We start from the raw sequence: 16,251 nt of genomic DNA, 5'->3' as shown, positions 1-16,251 counted from the left end.
ATACAGAATTGTGCAGAATTGTGACCACCCTCACAGTATCTGTCAAACAATCGTACAGCTCGAGCAGATAAATTATAGCTTTTGGCGGCACATGATGAACAATTTAATCTTTTAGCGTGAGTTGACAAATTATGCAGTAAGTGTTTGGCTTAAGGGCTCACCAAAGAGAAAACTATGTTAATGTATATTTTGTGCTGAGATTGTGTTGTTTTGGCAGGCCTGTTGCAACAAGGCCAGCAAACCTATTAATTGCTTAGGGCCCCAAGCAGGCCTGGGGCCCCAAAAACAATGACTGGTTATGAATTGAATGCAATGTCAAACTGTGTAAGCCCCCTTTAATTCTGGGAAAGTCAGTGCAGAAAAGTGCAAAGACACTGTTATCAGAATCCCCCTCAAGGAGGCTCCTCCCACTAGCCAGGTTAGTGATTCCTGCAGTTGGTAAAATATAAAACTTCAGCAATTATGAAGCCAGAAAAGAAAGGAGAGAAATGTGATGATTTACATTGGAAAAAAAGAATGTTTCTTGTACAAATAGTGTTGATTAGTAACAGGTATGCTAGCAACAAAATATTTGGGTAATATTTATGTTAGCTCCCTGTCTGGTAGTTACTGCAACTTTTGATAATATGGTTTTGGGGTGATTTAATATGGGGTTGATCAGTGCATTTTGCTTAGAGCCCCCAAAGCAAAAACTAATACACTACTATGTAATTGAACTCCACACACACACACACACACACACACACACACACACACACACAGAAATGCACACACACACATGGACACGCACACACACACACACACACACACACACACATAATAGACACTAAAAACCTCCCTACCGGCTTAATGTCCAAGATATAAGATATGGCTGATTTCACACTGCATTTAGTCCAGCCTTTTCCCCTTCCAGACGCAGTAGGAGGCAAAAGATACGTGAGCATCTGAAGAGCTCTGAAGCATGGCCCTGTAAAACAAACACAAAAATAAATGGCTTTTATGAACTAATTAACCAGCTCATCCTGAGGTTAACTGGGTGTGTTAGAGTGGGGATAGCATTACAGCAGACAGGGCAGTTACACTCCAGAAGCAAAACTGAGAACCACTGCTTTACAGCATATCAGACCTTCAGACCCACAGAGACCCACAGCATATGAGGTCTAAAAGAGCAACAGAGTGCTACACAGAAATTCATTACAGTGCTTTCTCTAGTCATTTAACTGCCTCACAGAAACAACCCCCCAGAAACACACCCCCACATCACATATACGGTCATCAATTATATGAAAAGTTGTGTAATGTTATAAAATTTACCACAACACAGATTACAACCAAAATAAATAGAGACGTGAAAGATTGCTGTGTGTTATGCTAATGAAATATAGCCTACCATCACTCTCAGCGGTGGAGGGCAGGAAAGTGGGATTGTCTTTCATTGTGGCCATCTTCAGTAATTTTGGAACAATACTTCCTTCCCATTTTTGAAGGAACAGATCAGCCTTCCCCGGATACATTTTCTCAAATTCAATGTCAAGCTAAGAAAACAAGCAAAACAGAGAAGTGCATTATGATTTTACTATGGGTGTGCCAAATTGTATCATACATGATAATATTGTTATAAATAAAAAAAAGTCCATTTTGTAAAAATATTGGTTTGCTGTTTGTTTTGTTATTTACACTGAATATTAATGGGCATTGTTTGCATTACTGTTTTTGTTCGCAAGGCACAATAAGGAACATTTATGATTATACAGAACTTGGGGTGTACCATGTCATACAGTACATGATAACAAATCTAATAACTAATTTTTTAATCAATAAAAAAATCCATAGTGTGAAAACTATAGTCTATATACTGTGATGCTTTAAGAGTATTATTCATTTTTGGGATCTACGAACGAGTGTTGTTTCAGAACTGAAAATTTCTCCCACCCCTAGAGTGTACAGATTTTCTATAGATAGACAATAGATAGAACTTTTCTCAGGGGTTCTCAGGTTAACTCAAAAAATAATAGCACAGATCATAGCTTTAATTGACAATAGCTATATATACACATTACTTTATTATGTTTCTACAAATGATGTGCAGTGCATTGTTTTAAAAGAAACATCCATATACTGGAAGTCATCCATATACAGAATTGTGCATAGTACAAGTGTGACCACCCTCACAGTATCTGTCAAACAAAGCGTACAGCGAGAGCAGATAAATTATAGCTCTAATTTCTCCCACCCCTAGAGTGTACAGATTTTTTTGTTTCTACTGAATGTTAGTTGTTGCAATAGTTTATTCTTAAAATGAATCAAACATTTTTCAGTGTTTTGCCATATACACAAAATATTGTTATTGCATTGTTTATAGCAAAAATACTATACAATGTTAGATATTGTTTTATATTGACCACCCCCATACAAAATTGCACTTAACTAAACACAGTCAGTTTTGCTACAGGCAGTCATGATCATGTATGTACTTACCAAGTATGGCATGTCTATAAAATGAGGGTATTGCTGAAAAATCTCTTCCGCTGTCGGCGAGCTGTTTACAATCCAGAACCTGCGGCTGTCAAATGTTTTCTCCATGCCCAGTTTGATGGTTGAGAAGTTCTCGTGAGATGGCTTCATCCTTTTCATTGCTGTCATCCACTCCACCGTGGACTCCTCTTCCTCTTCTGCAGGTGTTTGCAGGGGGGTGGAAACTGGATGGAACGATGTATTGCTGGGCACGGTCCGCTTGCGGCGGTAGCGTCGCTGACTATCGTGAAGGCTTCTTCGTAGATTTCTCAGTTTAATTTCAATAAATCCACTGTGGGAAACTGGGTCGAAGAAGTGCTCCTGAATCAGGGGGAAACACCAGCGTTATTGTAATTGTAGTTTTTTTTTCCAACTGCCATTATGAATCATGAAGCTATGAGCAGCAATGGGAATTGATGGGTGGCCTCTAAATGACACAATGACCTTTCCTGCAGATTGGCAGTTCTGTTCGTTTATATATTTATGAACAGATGCAATAAGCTCCCCTCAAAAAAGGCATGTTAGCCAGCTTTAGCTATGAGAAACTATTTAATAATATAGTCAGTTGAAATTAAAATCTTGTTGAATGTAAAATAAATGCTACTTACAAATCCTTCATTCTCTTCTCCCATCTTAATCTTCAGTGATGGGAACAATGTTACTACATTCTTTGCTAACATCAGTTTTTCCTCATTTGACGGGTAACTGAAAGCAAAATTAAAGGGTTTAGTCCTCATGCAGTAGAAATGTATTACTACAAATTTGTACAACTACAGTTCATTAAAAAGTAATTATAAATATCTGTAACTAGTAAAAAATATAAGTAAAAAGATATGGAGAGTATGGAACATATGACTAGTCAAAATTAAGGATTAAAACTAAGGATATTTTATCCTGGTAATACATCTAGTCAGAATATTTTTCCATATTGCTATATTTGATATTGTGACTATTATGATTATTGTTTCACTGGTGTCATTTTTTTATACAAGACATTTTTATCATATAAACGACTGAAGCTGTGAAAATGGATCTAGTTATAAATGGAAAAACACAGCAACTCACAATCCTCTCTGCTCCACCAGGTCACCGACACCAATCTTCACCAGAAGTTTTCGTGATGTCTCAGACAGCGTTCCTGAAGCTTCATAATCAGCCAGTATGCTCGGTCCTTTGATCTGAATGAGCGCTCTCAGTCTGTCTGCATTAACTGGACCTTGACCATGCTGAGGAACCAATAAATACACAACACGCACATGTATTAAACCATCAAAAGCCTTTTCTCCTTATGTCAAAGTGAATATATTCTTAGGTCTTAAGCAGAACAAAGAAAACATGTTTATCAAGATTTATATTGCAGTGTTATTTTCTCTTCTGTGCTTTTAAATTAGAAATGTTCCGTTATATACTACAGGAAATTAAATGTTTTGTTTGACTGATTCTGATACAAAAATGATTCTATTAAATTTACCAATTCAATTTAATACCAGCACATCTTCTAAAAACATACCTGCTGTTGATTATTTGAACCAGCTACATCTCTATTGAGTGGCCCAACCTTTATGAGAAAACAATGTCATTCATTGTCATTAAAAGTGAGAACTGTTGATTGTGATGTCTACTGTAATGCCTATCAATTACACTAATTAAACTAATATCAAATAATATCAAATACCTTTATTTGGTTACTCGGACCAGCGGCATCTGTATTAAGCTGCCCAGCCTTGAAAAGAAAATAATATCAGTACATACACAATACACAATAATCATTATACTGCACTGCTGTTCTAAATGGGAGAACCTTATCAAACACTTTAATTTGGGAAATAATAAAAAATCTATGTAATATTCATGTAACATTGATTTCTTATTGTTAAGTTTAATTAGTGCAAAAAGATAAAAGCTTTAGCCAGTGGCGTTATTTGCCATAGAGGATTAAACTTTTACAAGCCCATATAAGCAGATTTATGTAAGGCAGGACTCTACATGTAGGAAAAACAAGTAGTAGAACATGAGTGACAAATGCTAATAATAACAAACAAGATTGTAAGTACATAATGAGTTCTGTGTAAATCCCTTGATGATTGTAATGTTTCTCATTACAGTTTTATTTCAACCTCCTTCATTTTCTTGCACAGTGGACTAGTTTCTAATCCATCAGCTCTATGAGACCTGCTCCACTCACTGCTGCGAAATCAGAGACACAATCATATACGAGGTAACGCACTTCAGCGCTGGTGTTTTCTGTTGCTTAATTACGTCCCTTAAGTATTTTGGAATGCTGACTTCCAAAGGAGCTTTTTAAAAATAATGTGAGACAGACAAGACGCTGTCAGTAAGCTTTCTGTTACTGGTATACACCTAATCTCCTCTTTTACTGGAATGTATTTATTCTGCTCTCATTAGTCAACAGCAGGGTCAGTTTATAAGAAGCCTGACCTTCTACCAAGAAATGAATACAAACAATACAGAGCACTCCCGAGTGGCCTCTTTACTGAATGGAGTGAATGAGGCTAATCGGCTAAAAGCGCTAATAAATAATTTTCCTGGTCTGTGAGGGAGGATTTGTCTTTATGTTTGTAAAGGAGAAGAATATGTTACATTACAAAAATCCATGAAAACTCAGCAGTGTATCGACGTTTTTACACAGCAAACCAGTTCAGAGCAGGGAGATGCTAGCATTCTGGCTAGCGAGTGCTAACCTGCTGTGAGCTGAATCATTCACTGGCGGTTGTCTGTTGACTGTGTTTGAAAGCATAACTGAACTTTCACAGCAGTCAAAAATCTGACATGGTGTTAATTATTTATGCTGTTCTGTGTTTTTAGTGTTAAAATGATGATTATTATTATTATTAGATTTGCTCAGGCGTTTTAATAACTGTGTAGTTATTTCCAGACATTATTCCAAGCCCTCATTCTGCTCGCTATGAATAAGAAAAGGCCAAAATGCTCAAAACTAAAGGTCACATTGCTTTTGAATATGTTTTAAAAACATATTTTAAATAAAAAAAATCATTTAAATAAAGATTTAGTTCTATTATTTGGCTTAATAATGCAAAAAAGTGGCTTCCCAACAAGCACTGCAATACTGTAGACCATCCTCCACTTACAGCATAACCAGCAAGCATGTCCGTAATAATAAAACATATCAATATGCTAGAACTCTAACTCATACATTACCAGTCAAAAGTTTGGACACACCTTACATTCAGTGTTTTTCTTTATTTAAACCTGTTCTACACAGTAGATTACTACTAAAATAATCCAAACTATGAAGAAAAAAAATATTAATTTTGTAACTAAACAAAAAAAAGTGTTAAACAAACCAGAATATGTTTAATAGTTCATAATTTAGATTCTTCAAAGTAGGCTCCTATTGCTTAGCTTAGATTTCTTTAGTCAGATTTATAAGGTAGAGTCACCAGGAATGGCTTTCTCCTTATAGCTGTGCTGAACTTACTTGAATTTCTTGTCTCTTAATGTGTTTGAGAACATCAGTTGTAAAGTTGTTAAGAGGCAGAATTTGTTTACAGTGCATAGCTCTATTATTAGAGTAATGTTCTAATCCATATTATGGCAAGAACCACTCAACTAAGTAAAGAAAGAAAATACTTAAAAAAATGAAGGTAAGTCGATCTGAAAAACAAAAAAATCTAAAACTTATCCTTAAGCGCAGTCACCAAGACCATCAAAAACATTATGATGAAACTGGCCCTTATCAGGGTCACCTCAGGAAAGGAAGACCAAGAGTTACCCCTGCTGCACAGAGACGACAGGTTAACAGCTTTCCAGATAAGAGCCACCTAAATGTTTTACCAAAAGTATTTTGGTTTGTTTAACACTTTTAATGTCACTACATGATTTGTAATGTTTCCCTCATTGTCTGGATGATTTCAGTATTAACTTCAAAGACAATAAATAAAAAGGTGCGTCCTGTTACTGTATTTCAGCCAAAGACTGGTTACTAGTCACTCTGCTTGTTATAAGTTCTCGTACATATACATATTAATGAACGAATATGTTTCCTGCATGGCACAAGTTTTAGTATGTTCGTGTTAAAGTCCACGCTAGAGCTTAGAATAAATATCATGAAATGGGGCTACCATTATATAGGCCACTGGTTGTCAAACCAGTCCTTGGGGACCCCCCTTGGTGGCCCACATTTTTGCTGAGTCCCAATGTTTTACAAGTTAGGTTGCAGCAAACATCTGAACTGTCTGGGAGTCCCCAAGGATCAGATTGAGAACCACTGATCTAGGTAATCCTATATGAGTGCTACAGGAAATTAGCCTTGTGCTAATGCTGTGGTAATCAGATGAAAAAAGGCAACAAAGGAAATTGAGAAGCTCCAGCATTAACCATTTAGGGACATGTACAGCTGGCACATGTCCAGGATTTTATGATTAATGTTACCGGGTTTTTTGGTGTAAACAAAAGATAAGAAATGCAGACATTTTACACCCGCTGTTACTGAGCAGCAGTCAAGAAGAGTGGTCAATGATTTAATTAAGAATTTACATTTATGAGTACAAGTAGAAATAATACATTTTAACAGGATGTTTTAGGAGGATATTGAAACAAACATACAAAAAAAAAAAGAAAAGAGAAACTAATAAGCCAATTAAATTAAACGAAATAAATAAAGCCAAATTACACCACTGGCTTCAGCCAAATAAAACTATGACCAATTTGTCATAAATAATTGTATAACAAACCATAGGTATTTCATGATCTTGAGAATATTAACATAATCGATTAAGGATGAGCCTATTAAGTTTAAAGAGTTTGTAGTATAAAAAAGGTGGAGCACATGCATATGTAAACTAATGGAGCTCATGTTCTCTAATGAGGAGCTCACATTCACAAAAAAATGTGAAAGGACTAACTAGCAAACAAAATAGAAATATGTATTGCTTGATATGATGCGCGCATATATTATATTAAGATATCTGCTTACATTAAGAAATCTTTATGCCAGTTTTTTAAAACATCCTGCCCATACAGGGATCTCTAGGTTAAGGTGTTTTGCTATCACTGCTGCTCCATATTTCTTATGCTTATAGATGCATGCACCTCTTTTGTGAATGTACAGTCCTCATTGATCAAAACAACACTAAGGAACTAAATCATACATACCCACTGCAGTGTTCCACTTGGCGTGATTGAGTTGAACAAAACTTGAAACTTGTCAAAGCTTTGGACACTGTCGTTAAGGTCTGTGTCGATATATTCGTTAAAATCAGGATTGAATTTTAGAATTCTATGAAATTCGGCAGTACAAGGTAATAAGTGCTTGCAGCCATCGATTATTTCTGCAGCACTGTTGAGATGATGTATCTTCTTGCATATCTCCCTGCCATCTAGTAGCAGGGTCACCAGTATTTTGGGGGCTTCTTCCATTTGAAAAGCTGTAAGAAAGCAAATAGAGAGCATCATCTGCTATTAGGTGAATGGAAGCTAATGCTAGCCTCGAATGTGTGAATATGTTTCAGTGTTAGATACCCTGTGTTAACTGTGCTGTCTAGCTGACACTTCCTATTGGAATTAACTCCTTAGCTAACATTTGCTAGTTAGCTAGCTTTACCTTTTTAAGATGGTGTAGTCACACAATGTTCCACCTTAAAACCAATTGTTGTAATATACTTTATTTCTCACTAGCCTGATTCTGTTCACTAGCTACCTGAGGCAACAGTGTTTATGTAGTTGAGCTAGTGTAGTGACATCATTGCCAACAATAATATAAAAATCAGGCCTTTTTTGAGAGACTTGCAGGCTAGGAAGTGCTTTGTTATCTTGACATTGTTAGCTGTGAGATTATCAGTCATCTAACTAAAGAGTAGTAGGAGCACTACTGTAGTTACCTATGCCCTACATATGTGTCAAATAAAAAAAATACTAATAAATATAACAACACATTATCTACCTGTTTTTTAACAGTAGTGACTAAAAGGAGGGGAAAAAACAGAAGTGGAAAGAAAGACAGAATTGAAAACCACTCTTAAGTGTAAAACACATTTTCACCTCTGGCAGGATTATCGATTTGGAAAGCGAAGGTCCTCTTAGAGCAGTTATGCTTTCACACTTAAAAGATAAATATGGGTCACTGACAAAACAAATCTAAACCACCAGAATAAAAGTATAGTGATGTGTAGGGTAAATAATGTAGATATAGTAGCTTACGTGTAGGCCCACAGGTAGGCTATAAATTACGATTCTTCTATTGGTTGTTGGTGGGAGATCCAAACCAAAGGTAGGGGGTATCACGCGTGACTGTATGAAACAGAAATATTTTATAGGCATGTTGAAATAAAAACAACAGAGTCTCAGTGTGTGTGTTTTTTTTTTTAATCCATGCTCCAAATGACTAGAAATCCCTAGCAGGATTACCTTTCACAGTCTCGCTTTGTTTACAACCCTGTCTAAACATATTACAAGTAATCTGCATTGCCCACAAGTAATCACCCACATTACAGTGGCAGTGGTTGCTATGCTGTGCCAGTCAGTGTCTGACTGTCATTGAAACTGAATGGGATCTGGATGCATCAGAGCTTAGTAAAAGTCAACTTAATCAAATTCACCTCTAGGACAAAAAAATGTGGTAAAATGTTAGAAGTATTGAGCAACCTAGTATGAGCCACCGCATAAAACATATTCAGTGAATATATTATGAGGGAATACTTTTGGAAGACTATGTGATATATGTGGTATAGCCTTAATTAGTGATATCAATCTATGCCTACATTTACAGAATTGTTTACTCTTGATTACTCTAATGTAGCAGTTCCTGGTCTACCTAGAACACAGGTTAAGAATTCACAAAGGAACAAACTCTTTTTAAATTCAAGACCAATGTTTCTGCCAGGTGTGAACACGGCTTAGGTTAGGCCAGAAACAAAACCTACACTGGTACACAAAAGCAAAATGCAAACAACACACAGTTTAATAATGTGTGCTTAACACACATAATTAAATATAATAATGTTTGTTACTACCGTTGCTATTACAAGAATATCAAAGCAAGCTCATAGACACATATTGGGGCAGGTTCAAAGACAGGGATTAAGCCTAGTCCTAGACTACACAACATTTTCAATGGATATTTTCAGTTGAAAGGAAAATATAGTCTAGGACTAGGCCTAATCCCTTTCTTGGTACCTCTTGATAGTCACCCAGCAGTTCAATGGACTAAGATTTCTTTTACATCTATAGTTTGTTTCTCTGGTCTGAATCAGTTAATAAATTGGAGTTAATGCATTTTCTCCCTTGTTTTATTTTCACACAGGCAAAAAAATAAACACACTGCGCCCCAGTAAACCACAAACCTCTGAGTAAGAGGGTCATGTGTCCCAATGTGAAGTTGCTTTTACACTTTAGTGTTATGCTTAGTATGGAATAGCAGCAGAGACATCATTAGTTCATAGCTGTAGTGATTATCTGAATAATCTGAATAATAAATCAGAATAAACTGCACCTGAACAGCTGTTTAGCTCAAACATGAGAAGTATATTTAATAGTTTGGTCAGATCAAGGTTGGATCATGTTCTCACCACAAACAAACCTCTCCAAATTTACTTAATGTCCAGATAGAGACATTTTATTTACACCTGCCTGTACTGAACCACACCAACGGTGCAAGCTAACCAGGGTCTGTTTTAATCGGACTAAATAGTGCTGGTGGGAAAACAACCTAAGATGCTGACACTGTGGTCCGTGGATCGCAACTTCAAATCACAGATCATGCTGCATGGTATCCAGCAGCTGGAGCCTGAGTGAGCCATGCTCATCACTTCCATTGTGACGCTGGCTGGCACAGGCATCTGTTGGCTGAGGTTTTAGAGCTGTGGATCCGGCACGTGCCTCTGACTGTGTTGGCTGCCTACCCAGATAACATTTTCATGTGGGGCCTGAAGGTGCAGCCCAACTAGGAACCAGAATGTTTTGTCCATGGACTGCATGTTCCATGGGCCTCACATATGGCTGTTGAAAGTGAAAGACAACATCAGGGTCATCGATGGAACCAGGAGAAAGGGTTAAACGTGGGTCTCATCTGGGTTATGTACGCTGACTAGGTATGGATGCTGCAGTAGCGGCGGTTTGAAAAAAAGGTAATTACTTCATATGTATTTGAGGAGGCATGTGCTTGTTCTTATCCTTTCAGTGTCAAAAGCATTGTAGCTGATAGGTGAGTTCTACTGAGTGGATGATTTAATTGTCTTAGGGAGAAAACTGGGTTAAGGAAAAAAATATATAAAGTACAAATATACATTCTAATATAAATTATTTTTGCCCCTCCATGTAGCCCAGTTCTCCTTATCACATATGATGCTGCCAAAATGGGAGGAGCCGCACTTTGAGGAGAATGCTAAATGCCAACCATATGCAATTAGAGAAGGCTAAGTGCCAATTTCAGGTGTGGTCATTTACATTTGTCTACTTGAATGGGGGTGTGCTTCTGGCCTAAGGCCAACCACCCTACTTCAGATTCAAGAGCACTTTAATGACTTGCCAATAGCACCACCAGTGTGGTCTGCAGTGGATCTGGGCCATAATATACCTAGAACATGATGCTCTGATATTATTATGATATTATTCATTCCATAGCTTTACCCCTTGTTTTAGTACATTTAGCAAAACAGAACATTAAGGCTCAGTTATCTAGATATGGATTACTCGTAATCTTAAACTAAATTGCAAAGCTGGAATTTAGTTTAAGAATCCATTGGAAGTGGATTCTAGACTAAGACTCTGGGTCTGGTAAACTGGTTCAAAAAATCTAATAATACCACAAATAAAGCGTTTAGTACAGCATTTTAATGTGTGAAAAAACAGCATCACATAAATCCACTCAGGAATAGACACATTCCTTAACCCACACACACACACACGCACACACACACACACACTCATCCATCACCCTATACATCTTAACCAAGATATCTCCTGCTCTTGACAAAGATGAACCCTTTGCTGTATTGATTGTAACACACACACACAGACACACAGACACAAACACACACATTCACACCCACGCAAGCCCTCCTTTCAGGCCAACCTCTTCAAACATGTGATTACCATGGAAACCCCACGCTCCCTCGGCACTAGTCCTGCTTTGCTGATCGGAGTGCGTCCAATAAAAGTGATGCGCAGGCATTCCACAGGTCCCTACGATTCGCCCCACAAACACACACACACACACACTCAGACATGCATTCTGCCACTGATGGCACCCATTTAAACTGGCCTCGTTGACAGCAGCAACCCTGTGGTGTAGTGTACTTATGATGATCAATTCATCTTCCAGTAGAAATGAAAGGAAAAGGCTAAGTGTTTTTTCCGCCGGCTCTTCAGATCATGCGCTTGGATCCACTGAAGCTGAAACTACAGGGTCGTTCATTAATGCCATTAAAAATGTATGACTTTCCCCCCATATCAAAAGCCTCACGGCAGGCTCTGAAGCTCCCTGGTGAGGAGCATGGAATCTCTCACCTCTCAGCCTCACCCTCTCCTAGCATCTTCACACGCACACACACACACACACACACACACACACACACACACACACACACACACACACACAGACACACACATGCACACAGCATCACACATGCGCACACACACAGCCTTGCCATTTCTGAAGGGCGCTATTCACTTGCCTCTCACTCTATTCCTATCTTAGGGGGTAATTCCTACATCAATGCTGCTCTTAATCACCTCCCCATTTTTTTTTTACACTCAGTAAGCCCCAATAACACCCAAAGATTCCAAGTGTTTTTCTTCACGTCTCTCTTTAATTACAGGCTGAAAGAAACACGCCTCCTGTATGATCGGTTACGACTTTTGAAATTTCTTCCCAGCGCAGTCCCAGCGTGAGCCAATTCGGGCATGCCACAGGAAATTTCAGTGTGACAGCTAATGTTTAACGCCTCAAAAATAGACCCGTTTTGCTGAGCGCTGCATTCGCTTGGAGGACTTGAGCAGCGTTACACTCGCTTTATTGCTTCTGAATGGCCATAAAGAGGAACGGCAGACCTCAGTGATCATAACAGTGATTAAAGAATGAGGCACTTATCTGTGAGTGAGTGCAATCCAGCGCCATTGTGTAAGGCTGCAAAAATCTATGAGGAGGATCTAGGGCTGAAATACAGGCCAACCAACACAGTAGGCCGAAGCCTATCTCAGCATATTGTATCAGTTTTGCAATATTAGTATAATTTATCAGCCCCCGCGCTCTGGAATGGTATTGAATGCATTATAGGCTATTCACTCCGCACCATTTAATCAGTGATAAATGGAGTAATATACACTTTATTATACATTAAGACGAGTGTGAGACTCTGTAAACTGTAAGAATCCATTGGTCCGTAAAACCCTTTGAATCACAATCAGAATCATTTTTAGCCAAGCATATTTTTACTTCCAAGGACACATTGCTGATCACTTTTCTAGTGAGTGCTCATGCAAAAGCAGATATATAACACACAAAATATAAGCTGATCTGATCAAAATAAAAAAGAACACAACATACAGAGGTCCCTTAGAGGGACCTTATATCCTTTTCAAGGCACGTTGTGATGCTTATCTCTATCTTACACCCTATCAACCCTGATGATTTTCATGACTTGTGCCTGCGTTATTAAAATAGTTACCAACAAAAAGTTATCCAAAAACAAAAAGTTATCCAAAAGCAGCGTGTAAGACTGGTGGAGGAGAACATGCCAAGATGCATGAAAACTGTGATTAAAAACCAGGGTTATTCCACCAAATACTGATTTCTGAACTCTTAAAACTTCGTAAATATGAACTTGTTTTCTTTGCATTATTTGTGTAACATGGAGGAGGCAGGATGTAAGCGCAAGTCAAGTTTATTCTCCATATTTACAAAATAAACTAACAAAACACTAAGAAAGAACTATAAAGAAAAAGGTTACTGAAACAAACACTATACACCAGAAGATAAACTAAAAGACTGAAATAAACAGGCCAAAATAACAAAGAAACTAACTACATAAAGCAAACCTGGAAAACTGAAGACAAAAAAACAGAACAGGTCTGAGGCTAAACAAAACATTAAAACACGATCTGGAAAGATTAACAGGACACGGTCAAACAAAAAGTGCGACAGAGAACAATGGATCACATGAGGTATTTATACACAGGCACACACTAGGGACACCTGTGGAAGTAATGAGGGGGCAGAGTTACAAATGAGACACAAGGTGACAACACTAATGGCTTGGGCAGGGCTAGGGCGGGGCTAGGGCGGAGACAGAACAATAACAAAACAATGCCATGTGCTCAAAAAAGCACATGGCTGGAAACACAAGACAGGAAAACAGGGCAGGAGCACAGAAAACCAAAAGAGGGAAAAACACAGGACAGACACAGGCTAATATGTGACATTTTGAGGTCTAAAAGCTCTGCATCTTTTTTGTTATTTTAGCCATTTCTCATTTTCTGCAAATAAATGCTTTAAATGACAATACTTTTATTTGGAATTTGGGAGAAATGTTGTTCGTAGTTTATAGAATAAAACAACAATATTCATTGTACTTAAACATGTACCTATTAACAGCCAATTTAGAAAAACTGATTCAGAAACTGAAGTGGTTTCTTAATTTTTTCCAGAGCTGTATGCATGTGGGGCCTCTTGTATTAAATGTGGATGTGCTGGTCACGATCATAACATCTTCTATAAAATATTTATTTTACACACATGACTCTGTGGATCGAGGAATGCTAAACATATGCACTTCTGCAGCTTTAAAAAAGGAATCGTCCTTTCTTCTGGCTACCACTTATAGAGCTCATTCAAACTATGCTAATTCATGTCACCTTGTCATGAGCACGTTAGACACAGTGTTTAACCTCATTTACAAGATAATGCCTCACACATTATACAGGTATGGATATTCCCAAGCAGTCCCCTAAGGTTACAATTCATGATCATTTTACATACTGCTATTCCATGACTTTTCACATGTCAGTGTAAATCAGATAACAATGTGCATGAGCTGCCCGGACAAAAATAGACCCATACATCATTTCTTCATTATTACTTGGTAATGCATCAGCCTTGCCTTAAAAACCTGCTTCAGTCCTGTCAGGAATAAGGATTTCACCAGTCTCCTGAGAATCTGTCCATTTTAGCCTGCTCCTCCACTTATGTGCTCCCAGTTAGCAGAAGAGTGGGCTAAAATGAACAGGGACTCTCTCAAGAGACCAGTGTAATCCTTAAACCTGGCAGGAATGGCGCCGTTTTTAGGGCAAGCGGAAGAATTATAAAGAAAAAAATGACACATGCAACTTTTTTGTCCAGTGAGCTACATTAATTATTGTGTTTGAAGTGCTCTTGACATGTTAACTTAATGTGACACTCGTAACTTAAGGGATACAAGATGTCAGTTTAATTAAGGACTATCTTGACCCTCAGCTAAGCAATGTGGAGAGCTAACGCTAGCTAAATGAACTGAACTGCTGACTGAAAGAATCTCACTAACTGTGGCTATGTGATTTTTCTCTGTAGATTTCTTCAGGCGGGTAAATGTCTAGACTTATGACTTTTGAGTAACTACTTAAAAAACTTTGAGAGTGAATGAAATTAATAATTCAATATACCCCTCAACACCCTACAACAGGTACCACTGAAACCAAAGGATCAGTATTGGTCACAACAACACTAGTACATACTGTGCACAGGCCAAAATCAGAGGATAGTTGTATACCAATTGAAGTTTTACCTCAGGGGGCAACTTGGAAATGGCCACACCTGTATAAGTTGTGAGGTGCTATCTTGTGAGTGAGGCTGAACACTGGCCAGCATGCTTGTGGCAATGCATTAAAAAATCTTAAATTCTTCGAGAGTCATAATTCAATATACAGTAGAACCATGGCCACAAAAACAACAATCCTAATGCTTAAATATTTCTTTAGATTGTTTTTCACATGAAAAATATTTTTTAAATATTTACAGATAATCGTAAAAAAGGGTTACACTACTGCTGTTAGTATTGCTAGTGGAGTCTAGTCTAAAAAGGTACTTTTTAAGTAGTATGTAGAACCATCCTTTCTGCTCATAGTGAAAGACAACTTGTTGTTATAAATGTTATCAGCCCGACAGAGCTACATCAAGGAAGCCTGCGTGTTCCGGTAAACCCAAGAGATATTAGCTAGCGGTTCATGGTAAACGCACAGATCACTGGCCAATAATACTTACATCTAATTGGCCAAAAAGCTAGCGCTTAGCAGATAATGCTAATACTCCTAAAGAACTAAACTGAAACTCCTGTTTAATGCTGCACTTTTGGGCGCACTGGATTATAAGTCGCACTGACAATTTTTGGAAAAATTAAAGTATTTAAAGTGTGCCTTATAGTGCTAAAAATAAGGTATGTAAACTAATTGTGAGATATTACTTCAGAATGTACAAACTTAAGTCTAAGTTGTGAGGTATTATCTTGTGAGTATGGTTAAACATGGCAGACAAACTGAATTGTCAGAGATCGAACGTGGCTTGATAGTGGGTGCCAGATTAATTGAGTCATAAAAGACATTACCACTCATCGTGGACAGTGCAGTGTCCTAATAGAACTGTCCGTTAGAACAGATCCACAAACAATTCAGCAGGATCCACATGCATCCTGCTGGTCAGAGCAGCATCCATTAGCTTTTATGGGAGATGGCAAAAGTCATGGGACACTGTGTTACTATTCACACTTATTTCACAACCTCTGAATTTAA

General features: G+C 37.8%; 1 protein-coding gene across 4 annotated transcripts in view; it reads right to left on the bottom strand.

Annotated features, from left to right (window-relative positions):
* Nucleotides 1-16,251, bottom strand: part of lingo2b (leucine rich repeat and Ig domain containing 2b) — a 61,307-nt gene that overhangs the window by 7,630 nt on the left and 37,426 nt on the right. The window contains exons 2-10 of one of the 4 annotated variants that reach the window (XM_022684923.2): nucleotides 8,695-8,784; nucleotides 7,651-7,922; nucleotides 4,190-4,237; nucleotides 4,025-4,072; nucleotides 3,580-3,740; nucleotides 3,123-3,219; nucleotides 2,479-2,835; nucleotides 1,391-1,535; nucleotides 843-967 (exon numbers count right to left, since the gene is read on the bottom strand). The exons of 1 other annotated variant lie outside the window; for it this stretch is intronic. In XM_022684923.2, coding sequence (XP_022540644.2) covers nucleotides 843-967; nucleotides 1,391-1,535; nucleotides 2,479-2,835; nucleotides 3,123-3,219; nucleotides 3,580-3,740; nucleotides 4,025-4,072; nucleotides 4,190-4,237; nucleotides 7,651-7,914 — 1,245 coding nt within the window. In that variant the 5' untranslated portion in view covers nucleotides 7,915-7,922; nucleotides 8,695-8,784. The remainder of the gene's footprint in view (nucleotides 1-842; nucleotides 968-1,390; nucleotides 1,536-2,478; nucleotides 2,836-3,122; nucleotides 3,220-3,579; nucleotides 3,741-4,024; nucleotides 4,073-4,189; nucleotides 4,238-7,650; nucleotides 7,923-8,694; nucleotides 8,785-16,251) is intronic. 2 more of the 4 variants (XM_007237988.4, XM_049481598.1) reach the window with 2 other exon arrangements.

Source organism: Astyanax mexicanus, chromosome 7 (genome assembly GCF_023375975.1).
Source record: "Astyanax mexicanus isolate ESR-SI-001 chromosome 7, AstMex3_surface, whole genome shotgun sequence".
Lineage (NCBI taxonomy): Eukaryota > Metazoa > Chordata > Actinopteri > Characiformes > Acestrorhamphidae > Astyanax > Astyanax mexicanus.
The sequence above is the reverse complement of the archived record's forward strand: the minus strand, read 5'-3'. Positions and strand labels throughout refer to the sequence as shown.